Source organism: Muntiacus reevesi, chromosome 4 (genome assembly GCF_963930625.1).
Source record: "Muntiacus reevesi chromosome 4, mMunRee1.1, whole genome shotgun sequence".
NCBI classification, from domain to species: Eukaryota; Metazoa; Chordata; class Mammalia; order Artiodactyla; family Cervidae; genus Muntiacus; species Muntiacus reevesi.
The window spans coordinates 76,606,747-76,623,654 of NC_089252.1; the positions used below are offsets into that span (position 1 = coordinate 76,606,747).

At 41.9% G+C, this 16,908-nt stretch overlaps 1 protein-coding gene across 16 annotated transcripts in view; it reads right to left on the reverse strand.

Annotated features, from left to right (window-relative positions):
* Positions 1–6,453: 6,453 nt before the first annotated feature.
* SETD5 (SET domain containing 5) overlaps positions 6,454–16,908 on the reverse strand; it is a 79,144-nt gene continuing 68,689 nt past the window's right edge. For 9 of the 16 annotated variants that reach the window (XM_065933238.1, XM_065933235.1, XM_065933225.1 and 6 more), the window contains 6 exons: positions 16,355–16,411; positions 13,937–14,407; positions 10,866–11,164; positions 9,857–9,990; positions 9,293–9,381; positions 6,459–8,945 (listed from right to left, as the gene is read on the reverse strand). In XM_065933238.1, the coding sequence (XP_065789310.1) occupies positions 8,337–8,945; positions 9,293–9,381; positions 9,857–9,990; positions 10,866–11,164; positions 13,937–14,407; positions 16,355–16,411 (1,659 nt within the window). In that variant the 3' untranslated portion in view covers positions 6,459–8,336. Of the gene's footprint in view, positions 8,946–9,292; positions 9,382–9,856; positions 9,991–10,865; positions 11,165–13,936; positions 14,408–16,354; positions 16,412–16,908 lie in introns of all 16 variants that reach the window. The other 7 variants (XM_065933237.1, XM_065933240.1, XM_065933234.1 and 4 more) reach the window with 3 other exon arrangements.

Sequence of the window (16,908 nt, forward strand, 5' to 3'; positions counted from 1 at the left end):
TTTGCTGCTATAACATAGTTGGTATGAAACTTTTGGTTCATAGTCTGAGTATTTTAAATGTATCATTCTCTCTCATCATAACGTGTTGCTGTCAGGAAGCCTGATAGAGCTTAACATTCTTCCATTAGAAATAACTTTGTTAAGGAGGGTTGGATATCCACCAAGGTTTTCATTTTTGCTTCTTCTTCTCTTTGAACTCCAACAATTTTAGGATGTTCTGATATTGGGTTTGAATCCTGGGTTGAATTTACAAGGTATGCAATATATTCTTTCAATTTGTAGCTTGAAATACTTCAGGAAAAGTTTTCTTGAATTATAACTTTTGGTATTGTTTTGTCTGTCTTTGGAAACATCTATTTTACATGTCCTTCCCCCCCCCCCCCCCCCCCGGTCTTTGTCACTTAAGGAAAACAGAGACCTTTTTTTTTTAGAGCAATTTTAAGTTTACAACAAAAGTTGGAAGGTAGAGATTTCCCATATTCTCCCTGCCCCACATATGCACAGACATCCCCATTATCCACAACCCCCATCAAATGGGACATGTTACAATTGATGGACTTACACGGACACACCATTTTCACCCAAAGTCCATAGTTTACATTAGAGTTTTATCTTCTGTGGATTTGGGCAAATGTAAAATTACATATATCTCTCATTACAGTATTATACAAAATAGTTTCACCACCGTAAAAATACTGTGTTCTGCCCACTCATCCTCCTGTCCCTTCAACTGCTGATTTTGTTACTGTTTCTACAATTATGCATTATCACTGGACTCACCCAGTATGTAGCCTTTCCGGACTGGTTTTCTTTCTCTACTAGTAATACGTATTAAACGTTTCTCCATTTTTTTATGGCTTGATAATTTGTTTCATTTTAGTGCTGAGTAATAATCCACTTCTCAGAAATACCAGTTTATCTACCGATTCACCTACTGAAGGGCATCTTGGTTGCTTCCAAGACTTGACAATTATCAATAAAGCTGCTATAAACATCTAGGTGCAGGCTTTTGTGTGGACATACATTTTCACCTTCATAGGTAAACACAACGAATCACGACTGCTGCACTGTGCGGTAGAGTACAACATGTGTATACTTTAAGAAACCACCAAACTATTTCCTAAAGCGGTTGCATCCGTTTGCACTCCCGCCGGCAGTGAATACTTCCTGTTGCTTTACATCCGCATCGACAGGTGGCAGTGTCACTGTTTTGGATTTTGGTCATTCTAATAGGTAACGACCTCACACTGTAGTTTCAATCTGCAGTTTCCTAGTGACATGTGCTGTTGAACATCTTTCCACATGCTCCTTGGCCATTTGTACATTAAGTGTCTGTTCAAGGTCTTTTGCCCATTTAAAAATAAGGCTGTTTTCTTTATGATAAGAAAGCATTCTCCAGGTAACCCCAAATAAGAGTTTTATTTGAACTGAAGAGTTCTAGCAGGCTATATACCTACTGGTGGGTAACAATACCGTTGGACCCGAAAATGTATCCACATCTTGAAGTAAGAGTCTTTAAAAACCAACATGCCTGACTGACTTTCTAAGCCCTTGCAGTAAATTAAACACTACTCCTTCCCTGACCACCATTTCTGTTTTCCAAGTTTCTCCAGGTAACAATTTTTCTCAACTTATACTTCATGACCTCAACTTTGTTTACTGGATCTTCTAATTAGGAAAATCCATTTGTTTCTCAAAAAAGTGCTATTCCTTCTCACTTCTCTTCTGTCAATTTCTCAAAGAGTTAAGCACAACCTGTATGCAAAACTCTATAAACATAGTAAAATCTTGACCATAAAGAAGCTAGAGTCATATTAGTTGACATAAAAAGTTTATTTAAGTGAAATATAGCTAGAAGTGTAGGCTGGACCTACAATGTGAAGGCTATGTAGATTTGCTGTCATACTGTCCTCAACTTCTAATTTAAAAAACAACAAAAAATGAGGTTATCATCAACATGTTAGTTTCTTGTATATAACAATTTATGTATACATTATGAAATGATCACCACGATGTCTAATCAACATCCATCATCACAGCTACAAAATTGTTTTCTTGTGATGAGAACTTTTAAGATCTACTACTTTAGTAACTGGCAAATACAGTATTATTAACTATAGTCATCACACTGTAGTTACATCCCTAAGACTGATTTAATAAAGTCTAAGATTGACCTTTTTATCGCCTTCACCCATTTTACCTACTCCTTATCCTCAACCTCTGGCAACCAACTACCGATATGTCCTCTGTATTCAAGACTTCATTTTAAGATTACCCATATAAAGTGAGACCATATGGTATCTGGTTTTATTTCACTTAGCATAATGCTCTCAAGGAACATCTGTGTTGTTGCAAATGGCAAGATTTCATTTTTTGCTTATGGCTGTCTTTGTCAATATACATTTTATTCATCCACTAAGCGACACATAGGTTGTTTCTGTATCTTGGCTACTGTAAATAATGCCTAAGTGAACTTGGGAGTGCAAATGTCTTTTTGGGTTACTGTTTTTGTTTTCTTCAGATAAATATCCACCAGTGGAATTGCTGAATTGTATGGTAGTTCTATTTTTAATTTTTTGAGGAACATTCATACTGGTTTCCATAAAGCCTGTACCAATTTACACCCCCACCAAAAGTGCACATAGGTTCACTTTTCTCCAGATCCTCACTAAAACTGATTTGTCTTTTTGATAACAGTCATGCTAACAGGTATGAAGTGATACATTACTGTAATTTTTGATTTGCATTTCCTTGGTGCTTAGTAATGTGAAGCATCTTTTATGTACCTGTATGCCATCTGTATGTCTTATTTGGAAAAATGTATTTACAGATCTTCTGGTCATTTTTTAATTTCAACTTTTAATGTTTGTGTTATGATCTGCAAATATCTTCTCCCATTCATTTTGTCCATGATTTCCTTTCTCTTGCTTGTGTAGAGGCTTTTTAGTCTGATGAGGTCTCGTTTACTCTGGCTTTTGTTGCTTTTGCTTGTGGTGTCAAATCCGAAAAACCATCACCAAGTCCAATGGCAAGGAGCATACTGCCTTAGGTTTCCTTCAAGGAGTTTTATCGTTTCAGTTCTTACATTTGAGTCTTTAATCCATTATGAGTTGATTTTTGAACATGGTGTAAGATAGCTATCCCACTTTATTCTTTTACATGTGGCTGTCCTGTTTTCTCACTTAATAAAGAGACTCTTTTCCCTATTTATTCTGGGCTCTTCTGTCATAAATTAATGAATCATACACGCACAGGTTTATTTTGGGGTTCTCTGTCCTATTCCATTCATCTGTATGTTTGTTTTTATGCCAGTACCACACTGCTGTAATCACCATACCTTTGTAGTATAGTTTGAAATCAGGAAGCATCAAACTGGCCTCCAGCTTTGTTCTTTCTTGAAATTGCTTTGGGTATTCAGGGTATTCTGTGGTTCCATATGTATTTTAGGATTGTCTATTTCTGTGAAAAATGCCACTGGAATTTTGGTAAGGATTATATTGGATCTGAAGATTGATTACTTACTGTTGAGTTTTAACAGCTTTTTGTATGTTGGTAACAGTCCTTTAATTAGAGGTGTCTTCTCCAAGTATTTTCTCCCAGTATGTGGCTTTTCTTCTCTTGACAGTCTTTTGCAGAACAGATGTTAATTTTAATCAAGTTCAGCTTATCAGTTACTTGTTTCAAGGATGGTGGTATTGGTGTTATGCTTTATAGATTGTTATCATCTAGGTTTGTTTAACAGTTTCCCTTTTTATGTTTAGGTCTGTGATCCATTTTGAGTTAATTTTTGTGAAGTGTGTAAGGTTTGAGTTTAGATTCACTTTTCTTGCATATGGATGTCCAGTTGTTCAAGCCCCATTAGTTGAAGCCTGTCTTTTCTCTATTGTATTACCCTTGCTGGTCAAGTATTTGTGTGGGTTTGTTTCTGGGTGCTATATTCTGTTCCACTGATCTATTTGTCTATTCTTATTTCAATGCCAGACTGTCTTGATTAGCTTTATATTAAAAGCCTGGCTGACTTTATTCGTCCCTTTTAGCACTGTGTTTGCTATTCTGGGCCTTTTTCTTCTGCTTATGAATTTCAGAATCATTCTGTTGATATCCTGAAAATAATCAGCTGGGAAACTGATTAGGATTACAAATCTAAAGATCAAGTTGAGATCTTTCATCCTGACATTGAGTCTTCCCATTCACAGCCATGGAATATTTTTTTTTAGTTCTTTCACCAAGCGTTTTGTAGGTTTTACCCATATAGGTTTTCAGGTCTTTCATTAGATGTCTGCTTATTTCATTTTTGGGGTTCAGATATAAATGTTGTGCTTTAACTTTCAAATTCCAGTTGTTTGTTGTTGACATATAGGGAAACAATTTACATGTTATTAACCTCATTCCCTGCAACCTTGCTATAAACACTTATTAGCTGCATGGAGTTTCTTTTTTCTGTGAGCAGTCATTTCTTTTTAAGATATTTATTGTCTTCTGTGAACAGTTATTTCTTCCTTACCAACCTCTATACTGTTATTTCCTTTTCCTGTCATATTGCATTAGTATGCACTTATTGTCTGTGGGGATGTTATTCTGCTCCTTTATTCTAAATGTTTGGAATTTGACTTTGGTACTATTACCCACCGTTAATGGGTCAATAAAGGGAGGAATTATCTCTGTCTCCCTGCCCCGCTAGTTTCAAGGTTCTACAAAATACTAAAATATGGACTTTGCAAACAACAGCTGATGAAATCCAGTGGATCAATTTATGGCCAACTGTTTCTCTCAGGAGTTAAAAACAAAGTAAAGTTATTTAACACCTTTACAGACAATCCTAGTTTTACTCATTCAAGATACTTCATTTAACGTCATCCTTCACCCCTGCAAAACTGTTTAGAATTTTCTTGGGCCCAGACTGCAACAGCACCTTCAGACTTAACCACACCCTCTGTACACAGTGCAAACCCATCCTAGGTTGATTGTTGTTCTCACACTGCCTTGCTGAACTTCCAAGTGAGTGTTCATTTGGAGTTCTGAGATGTAGCAGACGCGCCACTGCTTCCTCTGGAAAAGAACATGGTAGCATGAAAGTTTGGTGCTCCCTTTGTTTTGCAGCGGATGGGGACATTTAGGCTTCCTATAATATAAAGTTGTCCAAGGTTCTGCTTTGCTATCATGACTGCCCTGTGTGTTTTTCTGGAGTACTTGAGAAATATTCAAAACTATTATCTTCCCAGAGTTAAGTTTGGAGTGTAGAAGCAGGGAACAGCATCTCCTTCAGGAGCTATGCTTATCTCCAAGCCCTCTCCTTTACTGATCTTCAGCACAGGAACCTTTCTGTCTCAGCCTCATAGCAGGTTACAAAGGCTGTTCCAGCTCTGGTTGACGAACTGATGGTTGGTGTGGTTTGGAAGTAAATACAGTCCATTTGGACAATAGTGCACTTTTTTCTTCAGGGTGAGCTCTGTCAAACAGAGAACCCTGTACCATAAAAATGATTCCTCAGAGCTAAAAAGGCCGGACTGTTATTTTTAAGGCAAGAAAGGGTCAGTTAGTTAAATGATTTTTAGTTAGTTTCAAAGCATCTTTATTTGTCTCCTGGGTAAACTTCAAAATTTCCAAGACTGTCAGTTTGAAACTGTCATTTGGATGAGAGAAATCTTAGACACATTGTATCCTCTGAAACTTATTAAAAAAAAATCATAGAAGGAGAATAATATACCTACCTCATACATTTTAAGGATCAATGAGATAGCAAATGACTTAAGTGGAAGAGCCTGGTTAACTATGAAGTTGTATACAACATGCACGTGCTTATTTCTTTACCACAGTTCAGACTCTAACATCTGTATCACACCGAGAGCAAAGCACCCAGGAATGGAGCAGGTGGCTGTCTGATCTTCACATTCCCAGCACCGTATGTACAGTTTAGCACACAGCAACTCTGTAGTGCAGGATTCCTGCCTGCCGTGTTCGGGGCCGTGCTGGGTCTTTGTTGCGGCACGCGGGCTCTTCACTGCAGCGTGCTGGCTTCTCTAGTGGTAGTGTGCGGGCTCTCCAGTTGACCACAGCATGCTGGATCTTAGTTCCCCAACCAGGTACTGAACTTGGGTCCTCTGCACTGGAAGGTAGATTCTTACCCACTGGACCACCAGAGAAGTCCCCCTTATTGCCTGATCTTAGTCATAAAATGGTGAAGGAAGATCAATCTGTATTCCTGGCCCCATTATGGGCAACGCAACTCCGCCAAGAGCACACTCTCCTGAATGTGGGTCCATCTTGCTCCCTTTAAGGATAACTTCAGGAAAACTAAGCAAGGCAGTGTCACAGAATCGGACAAAGGAGTTCTCAACTTATGATTATTATGGTTAAGAATTTTATTATCAAAATTATTACATCTCTTGTGAAAGTTCAAATGTTACAGCAAGGTGTAAACACTCCACTTGAGAAAGAAGTGATACTTCTTCCCTTCCAAGAGCCCCCCACCCCCCGCCCCCCCGAGGTCTGGTCTTGACAGCACCCTGCCCACACAGAGGGGCTGGGGTCTCTGCGCGTGCCAGGCAGGGTGAGGGCCGCCTGCCCGCTGGCCTCCCCCACGGCGCGTGGCCGCGGGGAGAATGCGAACCCCAGCCCAATGGAGAGACATTTACATACGTTTTATATAATATACAAAGAAACCAGCATCCCAGGCAACATGATTTCCACTCCCAACGCTCTCCCAGACTGATGGGTTTGTGGGGGAAACAACATAAAGAAAAGTATTCTGCTGACTTTTCAGCATTAAAAAAAAATCTCCCCTCATTTGAGCAAACACCTGATTTGAATTTTGAAAAAGTGAAATTCTGTAACAGTCACACACAAAGAGAGAAGACTGTGCATATGGTAGTTGGAGGAGAGGGCACAAAGAAGGGGGGTGCAAGAGGCTGAGGGGAAAAAGGAGAAAACAAACTGAAGGGGAGGAAGGAGGGAGACTCACAGTATTATCTTGTCCAAAAGAAAGAAGTAAGGTCCACTGCAGCACCAGGGATTACACCTGTCAGATATTTGCTACCCCTACCATGGTTATAACTGAATACAAAAATTAGATAAATAAAAACACGCCAGATATTACAGTAAACAGTGAAAGAAATAAGCTGGCAACCGTATGGAATTTAAAAAGATTGTGTACCCCGCCTGGCCGGCTCCAGGGCGCCTCCAGGGGCGTACAACAGGCACAATGCACTGAGGGGAGAAGCCAGTCTGCGCTCATCTCTCATCCAGAACAGCTGTCATCAGGCGTGTGGGCGGCCTCACAGCACTCTCACCTGGGCCACTCTCAAATAAGCATCTCCCAAAGAACGTGGGACATGCCCACACACAATCACAGTCCTGTCGGTGCCATTCCACAATCAAAGCTTTCCACTCTTACCCTGCAGTCACGAGTGCATGCTCTCCAGTCATGGAGGCGGTCCTACTCAGGGGATCGGCAACTCCTGATTAACTGGGAGTAGAAAAAATAAAATTCAAAGAACTCCCAAGCTACTTGGGACTCTTCCTAATCAAATGCATTGCCAATGGCTGGTAAGTAGCAATGCAATTGGCCCATCTCTCTTTTCTTTGCCTACTTACTTCATGGGTTACTGAGCTGTGAAATAGCTTGGGGAAGGGGAGTGGGTTGGTACCAGCTGGGGGCTCAGACAATCTACTAGGATAACCTGCTTCTGAATAATCAAGAACTGACCACGAGTACTTCTTCAGAGATCCAGGAACCCCTCAGAGCACACACCAAGCTTCACTATCCCTGCCTCTTGGTGTTTTTAAGACAAAGGTAAGGAATATTCTCAGTGAACACATCTTGGCCAGATACCTGCTTTTGGAATGGTTGTTTTATATACCCACCTTTTTTCTTAAGTGCATAAAACCCTAACACTACTCAGATGGCTTGGGGCTTTGAGATTGGCTCTTTTCACCTTTTTTTTTTTCCTTTGAAAACCTTTTTCTTTTTTGGATTTAAAAAGATGTCCTCACTGCACAAGTGACTACAGGCTACAGGCAAGGATGGGAGATGGAGGCTTCAACACAACTCATTGCACTTAGAATCGTTACTAACCGAAACACCATTTGCTTGTCAACAATGTACCCTTAACAGCAGGGAGAAACTTCTTTATAGTCTCTGCTTCAGACAAGATTTACATCTTTCTCCAAGGCCAGAGCCAGTCGTGACCACAAGTCTTGTTTCTTGTTGACCAGACCCAATCCTCTGGCACCTTGTACCCCCTTCCCCAGCAATATGCTCGGCCTAGGTTCCAGAGGCAGCTGGAAGGAAGCAGCTATGGGCTCATCCAAGTTCTGTTTGCCCAAACCCAGAAGCCCTAGGAAAGTCCAGTCTGAGTCTTGACCCCCGGCCCCTGCAGTGGCTGGAGTCGGTACTGGTGCACACCCCCACTCCCTCGATGTGGGTAGTGCTGTGAATTGGAAACCGCAGATACCCTGGAGGCCTGGTAGGCAGCTGACTGCCCAGCGCTGGGCAGACTGATAGTCCGGAAGTCTGATGACAATGACGACCTAGAGTTCTGAGGAAAGGAGGTGGAACTCAGAGTTCCTGTGCTGGACTGGGAAACCGAGTCTGAGGTCGGCGAGTCTGAGGGGCCCTGTGGGGTAGGGCTAGCAGCACTAGAAGGGCAGCTCCTCCTTGGAAGACTGCTGCCGGTGCTGTTTCCAGAATGTGGCTGGCTGCTATAATACCCTGGTGTCCCCGTAAATGGGGCCAACGAGTCTGTGGACACAGGGTGGGCGGGGCTGGAATAGGACGTGGAAGAGAGGGAGGATTCTGAAGAACCATGAGAAGGGGGGTTCCCAGGTCTCAGTGCAGTAGTTCGATAACTGTATCCCGGAGACTGGGTGGGATGTCCTCTAAAGGGGGAGGAACTCTGTTGAAGGAGGCTTTGTGATTCTGTCCGTGGACTATCACACTGCAGGAGCTAGAAAGAGTTGGGAGGAAAAGCATAAGGAGGTGAAAAAGTCCCTATTTAAGCCTTTGAGGCTTGTGAATATTTAAAAGACCCTACTTTTTCTTCTTCTTCTTCTTTATCTTCTTAAACATTTGTTCTTTTTAGGATACCAGAGACAGTAAAATGGCTGTCTTTGGTCACTTCAATTTTCTGGCATGATTTATTACCTGAAGGTGAGCCGATGATGACTTATTTCCAAGGCTGCTGAAACTATATACAAAGACAACATCTCAACTGCAAAGGATGGCCAGGATCACAAAACATTTGGAACCCAGAACACACTCCTATGCCCAGAGATGAGCACTTTCTTGCCTCACCTGGTAGCTATATCTGGAAGGGCTGTAAACGGCCGCTCCTTTAGAGAGTGCTGAGCTCAATGTCTCTGGGCCTTCACCATCCGCAGGGTCTGGAAGGTAATACAAAATCAACTCACTTTCTGAGAATGGATGAGAGAGAGCCATTGTTCATTCAAGTCACCAATGCCAGCACCAACCCATGCTGCTCTCTGATAAATCAGGTGAGTGCAGCATGCCAGAAGGGCAAAATGAGTGGTTAATTATGGGCTGTTTTAAATGCCTGATCTGATTTGTCTCCTTCTTTCTCTTCATCCTTCATCAAGGTGATTCCCAGGACTTTGGAGAGGTGAGTTACAGAAAGGTATCCTTTGGGAAAAAAGAGCAGACAGAGAGCAAGCAATGCTAGACCTTAAGAATGCTACAGCCCAAGAAAATGAAAACAAGACTGAGCTGGAACTTTGCATGTAAGGGAGCCCAGCCTCATTAAGAAATGGACTCACCTCAGCCCAGCATTTGGTGTGAACTGTGTGGAGCCTGGCTCATGTGTCTCTGAACCTGGCTGGCAGAAGAAGGCCATCGGCTCACCTGAGTCTTTCTCTGTGATGTTACTCTCCCACGTGGGAGAAGGCTCTCCTTTTTGGGCCACCCTCACACTGCTTCGGAGGACCTTGGGGATGCTCCCTCCTTCTCGGAGTCGTTCTACCGATGTGGGAACCATCCTGTGAAGGCAACAGGGTGTACACTTATGCCACAGGCCTTGAGAGTTAAGAGTATGGAACAAACAAGGCTGTGACAAATAGCTATACAATGTTTCTTAAAACATCCTCTTTTAAAACATTATTTTCTTCAGGACCAATTTAAAACAAAGTATTTTCTCTGCCTCAGACTATGTCAGGCACCTAAGAATAAACACTTTAAGAAAAAACAACCAAGGAGAAGGGGGATTTAGAAGTGTCTACTGCTTTTAACCTCCATCTTTAAATGATATTTTTCTCTTCTGTGAAGTCATGTGACTGGCACGTAGTAGTAATGTTTCACAGATGAATGAACATTACTCATTTGAGCCATGTCTCTTCTTTCCCAGAACTCATTTCTTCAGTTCAATTTCCCTAGAATACCTCATTCTTTATTTCACTCATTTGATACTTAGTACCTGACATTAGTATTATCTATTTATTTGTTGTCTCTCTTAAACTAGACAAATCCTTTTAGGAGTGTGTCCCAACTCTCTATATATGCTAGCCATGTGGAGCTGAGACACCTGATGTTAATTTCAGTGGAACTGAACTCATCTCCTGACTTACCTTGCACATGAAATGAGAAAAGAGAAGAGGCAGTGTTAGTGCCCAGTGAATAAAATAACTCCTCTGTGTCCACAACTACATGCCGTCCAACATATTGCTCTGCAGGCTCAGTGGCAATCGTTTGCTTCTGTCAAGCTCGGGGACTGTGACTGATACTATTAAATCAGCCGAATATGGTACATGGTACTGCTGGCTGGCTTTCTCAAGTGTTTCCATACATCTTAGGTAAAGAGTCTAGACATTTATTTCCCTCCTGAATTTAATCACCAGAGCATCAAACTTAAACTTACCACCTACTGCTGATACTCTCTTGAGGTCTGCAGTGAGACGAAGTGCCTCTGGAATCTGAGGGGCTTACCGCCTCCAGATGAGACATAGAGGAATGAGACGGGGAGAATTTTTTGTGAGGGGAAGATGGGGTTCGGGCTGAGGATCCCTGCACACCATGGGCACCAGTGTCAGAAAGTGAGTTACTGCCGCTTTGCCCAGCTCCTGCAGACTTGCTTTTGCTCTGTGTGGAGTCACCTCCCCCACCAGCAGAATTTTCCTTGGCTTCTTGTTTCCGTTTGCGGTACTCCAGCAGGGATACCTAGGAAGGAAAAAAGAAACAGGACTCCAGCTAGACATCATTTGTGGATCACTAGCAACGGGGAAAGAACATGGAACCCTAGGAAACTGCCAGCAGGCCAGGCAAACAAAGCAGGCACCAACCGGTGACTTTTTCCAGGTGTGAGAGAGACCTGAGCACAGCTACGTATTTACATCAGTGGGACACTGGTAAGAAAAAGAGAATACCCCAGGAGATGACATTTCTGAAAAATGGCATTTACCGATAGACCTCAATCTTTATTCTGCCTTCAGAAAAACCTGTGAGATCACAGTTCCATGTAACAGAAGTGTGCTATCACAGTTATTTGCAACAAAGGTAGCACTGGGAAAGGTGGGGTATTTCCCTGGTGGTCCAGTGGGAAAGATGCTGCGCTTCCAAGGCAGGGGCACAGGTTCAGCCCCTGGTTGGGGAACTAAGATACCAAATGCTGCGTGGCATGGCCAGAAACAAACAAAATTACATGAAAAGGGAAGGGGAAGAGCTGGGAGTTTGTGCAGTTTGAGAAAGTCTCTTTCCTCAGTCGCCAGAAATCAGTATCGTTGTGCCAGCTCTAGAAAACCTGTACCTGGAAACTTCTCCCCCACTTGCCATTTCTCGGCCTTCTTCTTTCCTGACTGCACACCGAAAGCCCTCTTCCCTGCCCCACCTAGGATATCCCCTTTTGGCTGTTACAGCACACCGTGCTCACACTGGCTTTTGGCCTAACACAGTGTCTTGTATACTTACAAACTGTTATGCTCTGCAAGGGCAGAGAACAAATTTATCTGGCTTTTTGTCTTTAATGTACAGCACAGAACTTGCCTGATAGCAGGCGCTCAACAATATTTCTGAAATAACAGATCATGATTTCAATCATTTTTGCACATAATAAATGAAACCAGAAATCCAAAGACTTGTTACCATTTTTGCTCCTGCTAGTCAATACTGTTCATGTAACAGTAATCTTTTTTTAAAAAAATGTTTTATTTTATATTGGAGTATAGCTGATTACCAATGCTGTGACAGTTTCAGGTGCACAAAAGAGTGACTCAACCATACATGTACATGCATCCACTCTCCCCCCAAGTCCCCCCCAACCCAAGCTGCCACATTACACTGAGCGGTGTTCCCTGTACCATACAGCCGGACCCTGCTGGTTACCCATGTTAAACACAGCAGTGCGGACGTGTCGATCCCAGCCTCTCTAACTGTCCCACTGCCCCTGCAGCAGCCGTAAGTTTGTTCTCTGAATCTGTGCGTCTCATGCAACAGTATGCTAAACCTAATGCTAATTTTTTTTGGAGGGGGGTGGGGGCAGGGTGGCCGTGCCTCCTGGCATGCAGGATCTTAGTTTCCTGACTGGGAACCCAACCCAAGACCCCTGCAGTGGAAGCTCAGTATCTTAACCACTAGACTGCCAAGGAAGTCCCCGTAATGCTATTTTATTACAAATTATCTGCCAGTGTTTCCTCCTTTTAATCACTTAGGGCTCTCAATTTTCTGTTCAAATATAAAATATAACAAAAATACAAAGTAAGACAATTTTGTGTATGCAACTTATATACCCAATCATGGAAATGAGTTAGTGTAAGAATTCTGGTAATGTATTTCTTTGCAATGCAAAGATAAAAAGCCACCAGCCTACATGTGAACAAGAGTACCATAGATACTTTGCAATTATGTGAGACTGTCATACACAGAGGACATTTAAGCATCTCTAGATTGACCAGTAATGGAAGTTGATTGGAAAGCTCAAAATACTCCCGTGCATTTCCAAATAAACCTAGTTGAAAATCACTGACATAAAATGCAAATTTTTGGCTTCATAATTTCTAGAACAGGCATCACCTACAAGTTAAGCCCCAAACCAGATTTCTGGGACCTGGCCCTGCCCATCTCCATTCTCCTTACTTCTCATCTGCGACCACAGCAACATTCAACTGCAATCACATCACATCCCTGCTGCCCACTCAATGGAGTGTCACAGTTACTTGTTCTGCTCTGTTCTGTAGCATCTTCATCCCCTCAACATGTTGACTGATTGATTACTTACTATTTGAGATCAGCCAAATCAGTGACCTGTCACCTTTCATGCTATTCCTCGCAAACTTGGCTATGAACCTCTTGTTTGTCCTCAAGCACCCTCCACTATCCAACTTGGCCAAGTTTCCTCTATTAAGTTGTTCTTTTTTCTCATCATTAATATAATTATCTGCTAAGCTCAGTCTCACTTGCTATAAGCTCCATTAGGGCGACATCAAAGTGGTGATACAGCATGGTGGCAGTAAGAGCATACGATCTGGAATCAGGCAGGCCTGGGGAGTGTCCCAGCTCATCCATATACTATCTGTGTGACCATGGGCGAGTTATGCAACTGGTCTTAAGTTCCATCATTTGTAAAATGGGAAATTACCCATCTTATAGGACTACTGTGAAGCTAAATGCATAAGAAGAGCCTAATGGTGCCCAGAACATGAAAAGTAGCATAAAACATGTAAAGTAGCATTATTCTTTTTCATTGCTTTATCCTTTCAATTGCCTAGCCAACTGCATGACACATACATGAGAAGCATTTAAATTTGCTTAATATTTACAACACTCATCAAATTGTATTAATATAGTCTTTCACTGAACATGCCAAGAGACTGTGTCTTACTTATCTTCATTTTCCTCACACTGAGAACAGTGCTGAAAACATAGTGGTAACTCAGTGACTACTTACTTATTCAGTTAATGTTCTTCAAAAGGGTCTACAAAATGTGAAACACTTACCTTTTTCCTCTGTGGTGGGTTCTGGGGGGCAGATGGGACTCCTTCACAAGTCCTTTCACCACCAGGTGACATCGATCCACGAGAGAGGTCTTTCAGAAAACCATGTTCATATCTGCTGGGAAACCCTTCTGCAGGGGAACAATAGCCCCCATCCAAATGTAAAGGCTTTCTATCCCCTACCAGGGGAGACCCTCGATACAATCCATCTGCTCGAGGCATAGCGTTCAATGGGGAGTAGGCATACATCAAGTTAAACTCTGTCCGAAATGTCTGGTCCGAGTTTCTCACAAGAGTCTGATGTCCATCTCCACTCCTGCTTGTAAAACCAGTCTCAGAGGTGGGTCCAACAGAGGGATGAGGAGCCAGGTCAGAATGACCCGAGTTGATCAGGGAAGGTCTGTCAGCACAGCTGTTAGTGTTGGAGTCAAGGTAGCCTGCTTTTGTCAAGTCCAGGTCTTTTCGGTGACAAAGCTGAAAGAATAAAAATCAACGGAAACATGGGGTAGGGGAGAAAGGAAAAAGTCAAAGGGCAGAAAAGAAGGGAAATGAGGGGGCACAAGTGAATAAGGAGAGGTAAGAGGGACAAAAGTAGAATAGAGAAAGCCATTAACATCTGTAAAGGTCCCATGTAGCACCAGTGTACACATGCCAGATTACCAAAGAATCCTGGCCTTTCCCAAATTGATTTAAAGTCTTTGGATGAGAATACTGGGAAAGTCAGAATTAGATAATTGGCCAAATGTGACTATTGTGCCTGCTTAGCCTTTCATCAGGTTTGCTGAGTCACCCTGCACTACAATCAGGGACTGGCAGTATAATCAGGGATTTACCTGAGCCCCATGGAGCCACAGAGATGAGAATGGTGTCTTAAGATAACTGGATTCTGGTGTTATTCACTTCTAAACTAATATTGATGGAAGGTGGGAGGAGGGGAAAAGGTGTGAAAAAAAGTAGAAAGTAGACGAAAAGTCAAGTATTTAAGTTATTGGTTCAGGGAAGGAGAATGGTATTAGTTGAAGACATCAACCAACCAGTTCTTCACTCACTTTCACTATTAAGTATGTGTATTTCTCATAAACTTTCTGGTCACTCAATTCTTTCTGCATCCTCTAATGTATGTCAACATACCACAAGACCACTAATGTTCATCACTGCAGAGCATCTGAAATGCTGAAATGTACCAAAAATAAACCCATCTACTTGGTCATCGTTACCTCCTAACATCAAAGATTTTCTGTCACTATGTCCACTATAGCTAACTCTCTAGAAAGAACAGAATCAGAAATCCAGATAATACAACATTGTCAGCCTCCAAATTATTCTAACTTAGAATCTTTAGCAGCTGAGGAGAGAAAGCTTTATGTTCCTTACAAAATAAGACTAAAAAGTACCAGTCAGAAAACCTCTAGTACACTAGGATACAATCTTTAGTTTCACACTGATCTATAAAATCCTACCAATTCAGAATTTGGTCACCTGTCACTGAGTTTAGCACTAACATTTTACTGGAAGGGTGTGGGAATAAAAGTCCTTAATTTCCGAAAGTTTATGAGAGACTGTAACTTTCTTTTCACCAGGAGTAAGGCTCCATGTGGATTCATGGAGTTATCACTGCTACCTCTGCTGAAATCTTGTAACAAGTTAAGAAACTCTAGCACTAACATGTGAATTTAACATCTCCATAGCAGTAAGATTTGCTATTCTAAGAGGTACCATCTGTACAGCAACCATTTCCCCAACCACTGTAGAATGGATGCCTGAGTCACAGAAGCCACGGGCTGATTTAAGCTGAGAGGTATGACTCTGCCTTCCTAAAGATGCTTAATCTATCAACCAAAGCTCAAAACATCCAGTTAAACAGAGCTGTCAGATTAACTCTGGAATAAAGCATAAATCACTGCCTAACTTTTAAAATATAAGCTGCTCTTTCATCAAGTCCAAGATAATAAATATCAAAAGACAGTTCCTAAAAAAAAAAAAAAAGAAAAAAAAAAAAAGACAGCTTCTACCAACTGTTGATTTAACCTTCCTTACTTAACAAACACACTTTGTTAGACTTTAACAAGGTTCCCACATTTTCAGCTCCTTTAAACTTGACTTCTAGATTCTATCCTACTTTAAAAGAACTCTTCAGCCATACCCACCGCCCTCCCCTCAAAAACAACAAAAACGAACCCCACCATACACACACACACACACATACCTCTACTTCATTTTCCTCCATCTACATTGAGAATTCTGAGTAACCACAGTCACACATGGGAAGATTCATTCACCTTACAGTGTGACCAATCGGCCACCCTCCAGCCCATCTCCCCATTCACTCGGATCCCCCAAGCCCTCCCCACACACGCAGGAACACACTCATGCCCACTCACTCACAGCCTCCAAGTGTGATTGAGATGGTGTGATAACTACCTCGGGTGACAGGGACTCGGGCCTATTCGCAGGGGAACTCTCAGGGGAGGATATGTTCTAGAGGAGGGAAAAGCATCTTGTTATTCATCTACTCAAAGAAGCAAAACAAAACAAACAAAAAATAAAGCAAAAGCAAGCATAGATGGTTAGCCACAAATTTGGGGGGGGTGAGGTGGGGGTGGGGCAGGGAGAGGGATAAGAATGCACAAGGGAAATGCTTAAATGCAGAATCATCTCAATGGACAGAATGACTTGTTAAAATGCTTCCTGGTGTCTCTGAAAGCATTTAAGGATAAACTGGTTATGTTTCATGCTATAAGTAAACATCTCAAGCGGATAACAAGAGTTATTACATTGGTGAGATTTTATACTGTTACATTATGTCTTTCTATGTTAGATGAGATTTTAGTAACCTGTAGTATTTGTTATTGATAGGCATCCTATCACTCATCCCTCATGCTTCAGGGCACCTTTCCTCTCTAACCCACACCCTCTTCTGAACGTCACATTTCCTCTTTCTCTTGTGTGACTCAGGCCTGCCATATTTACCCAGG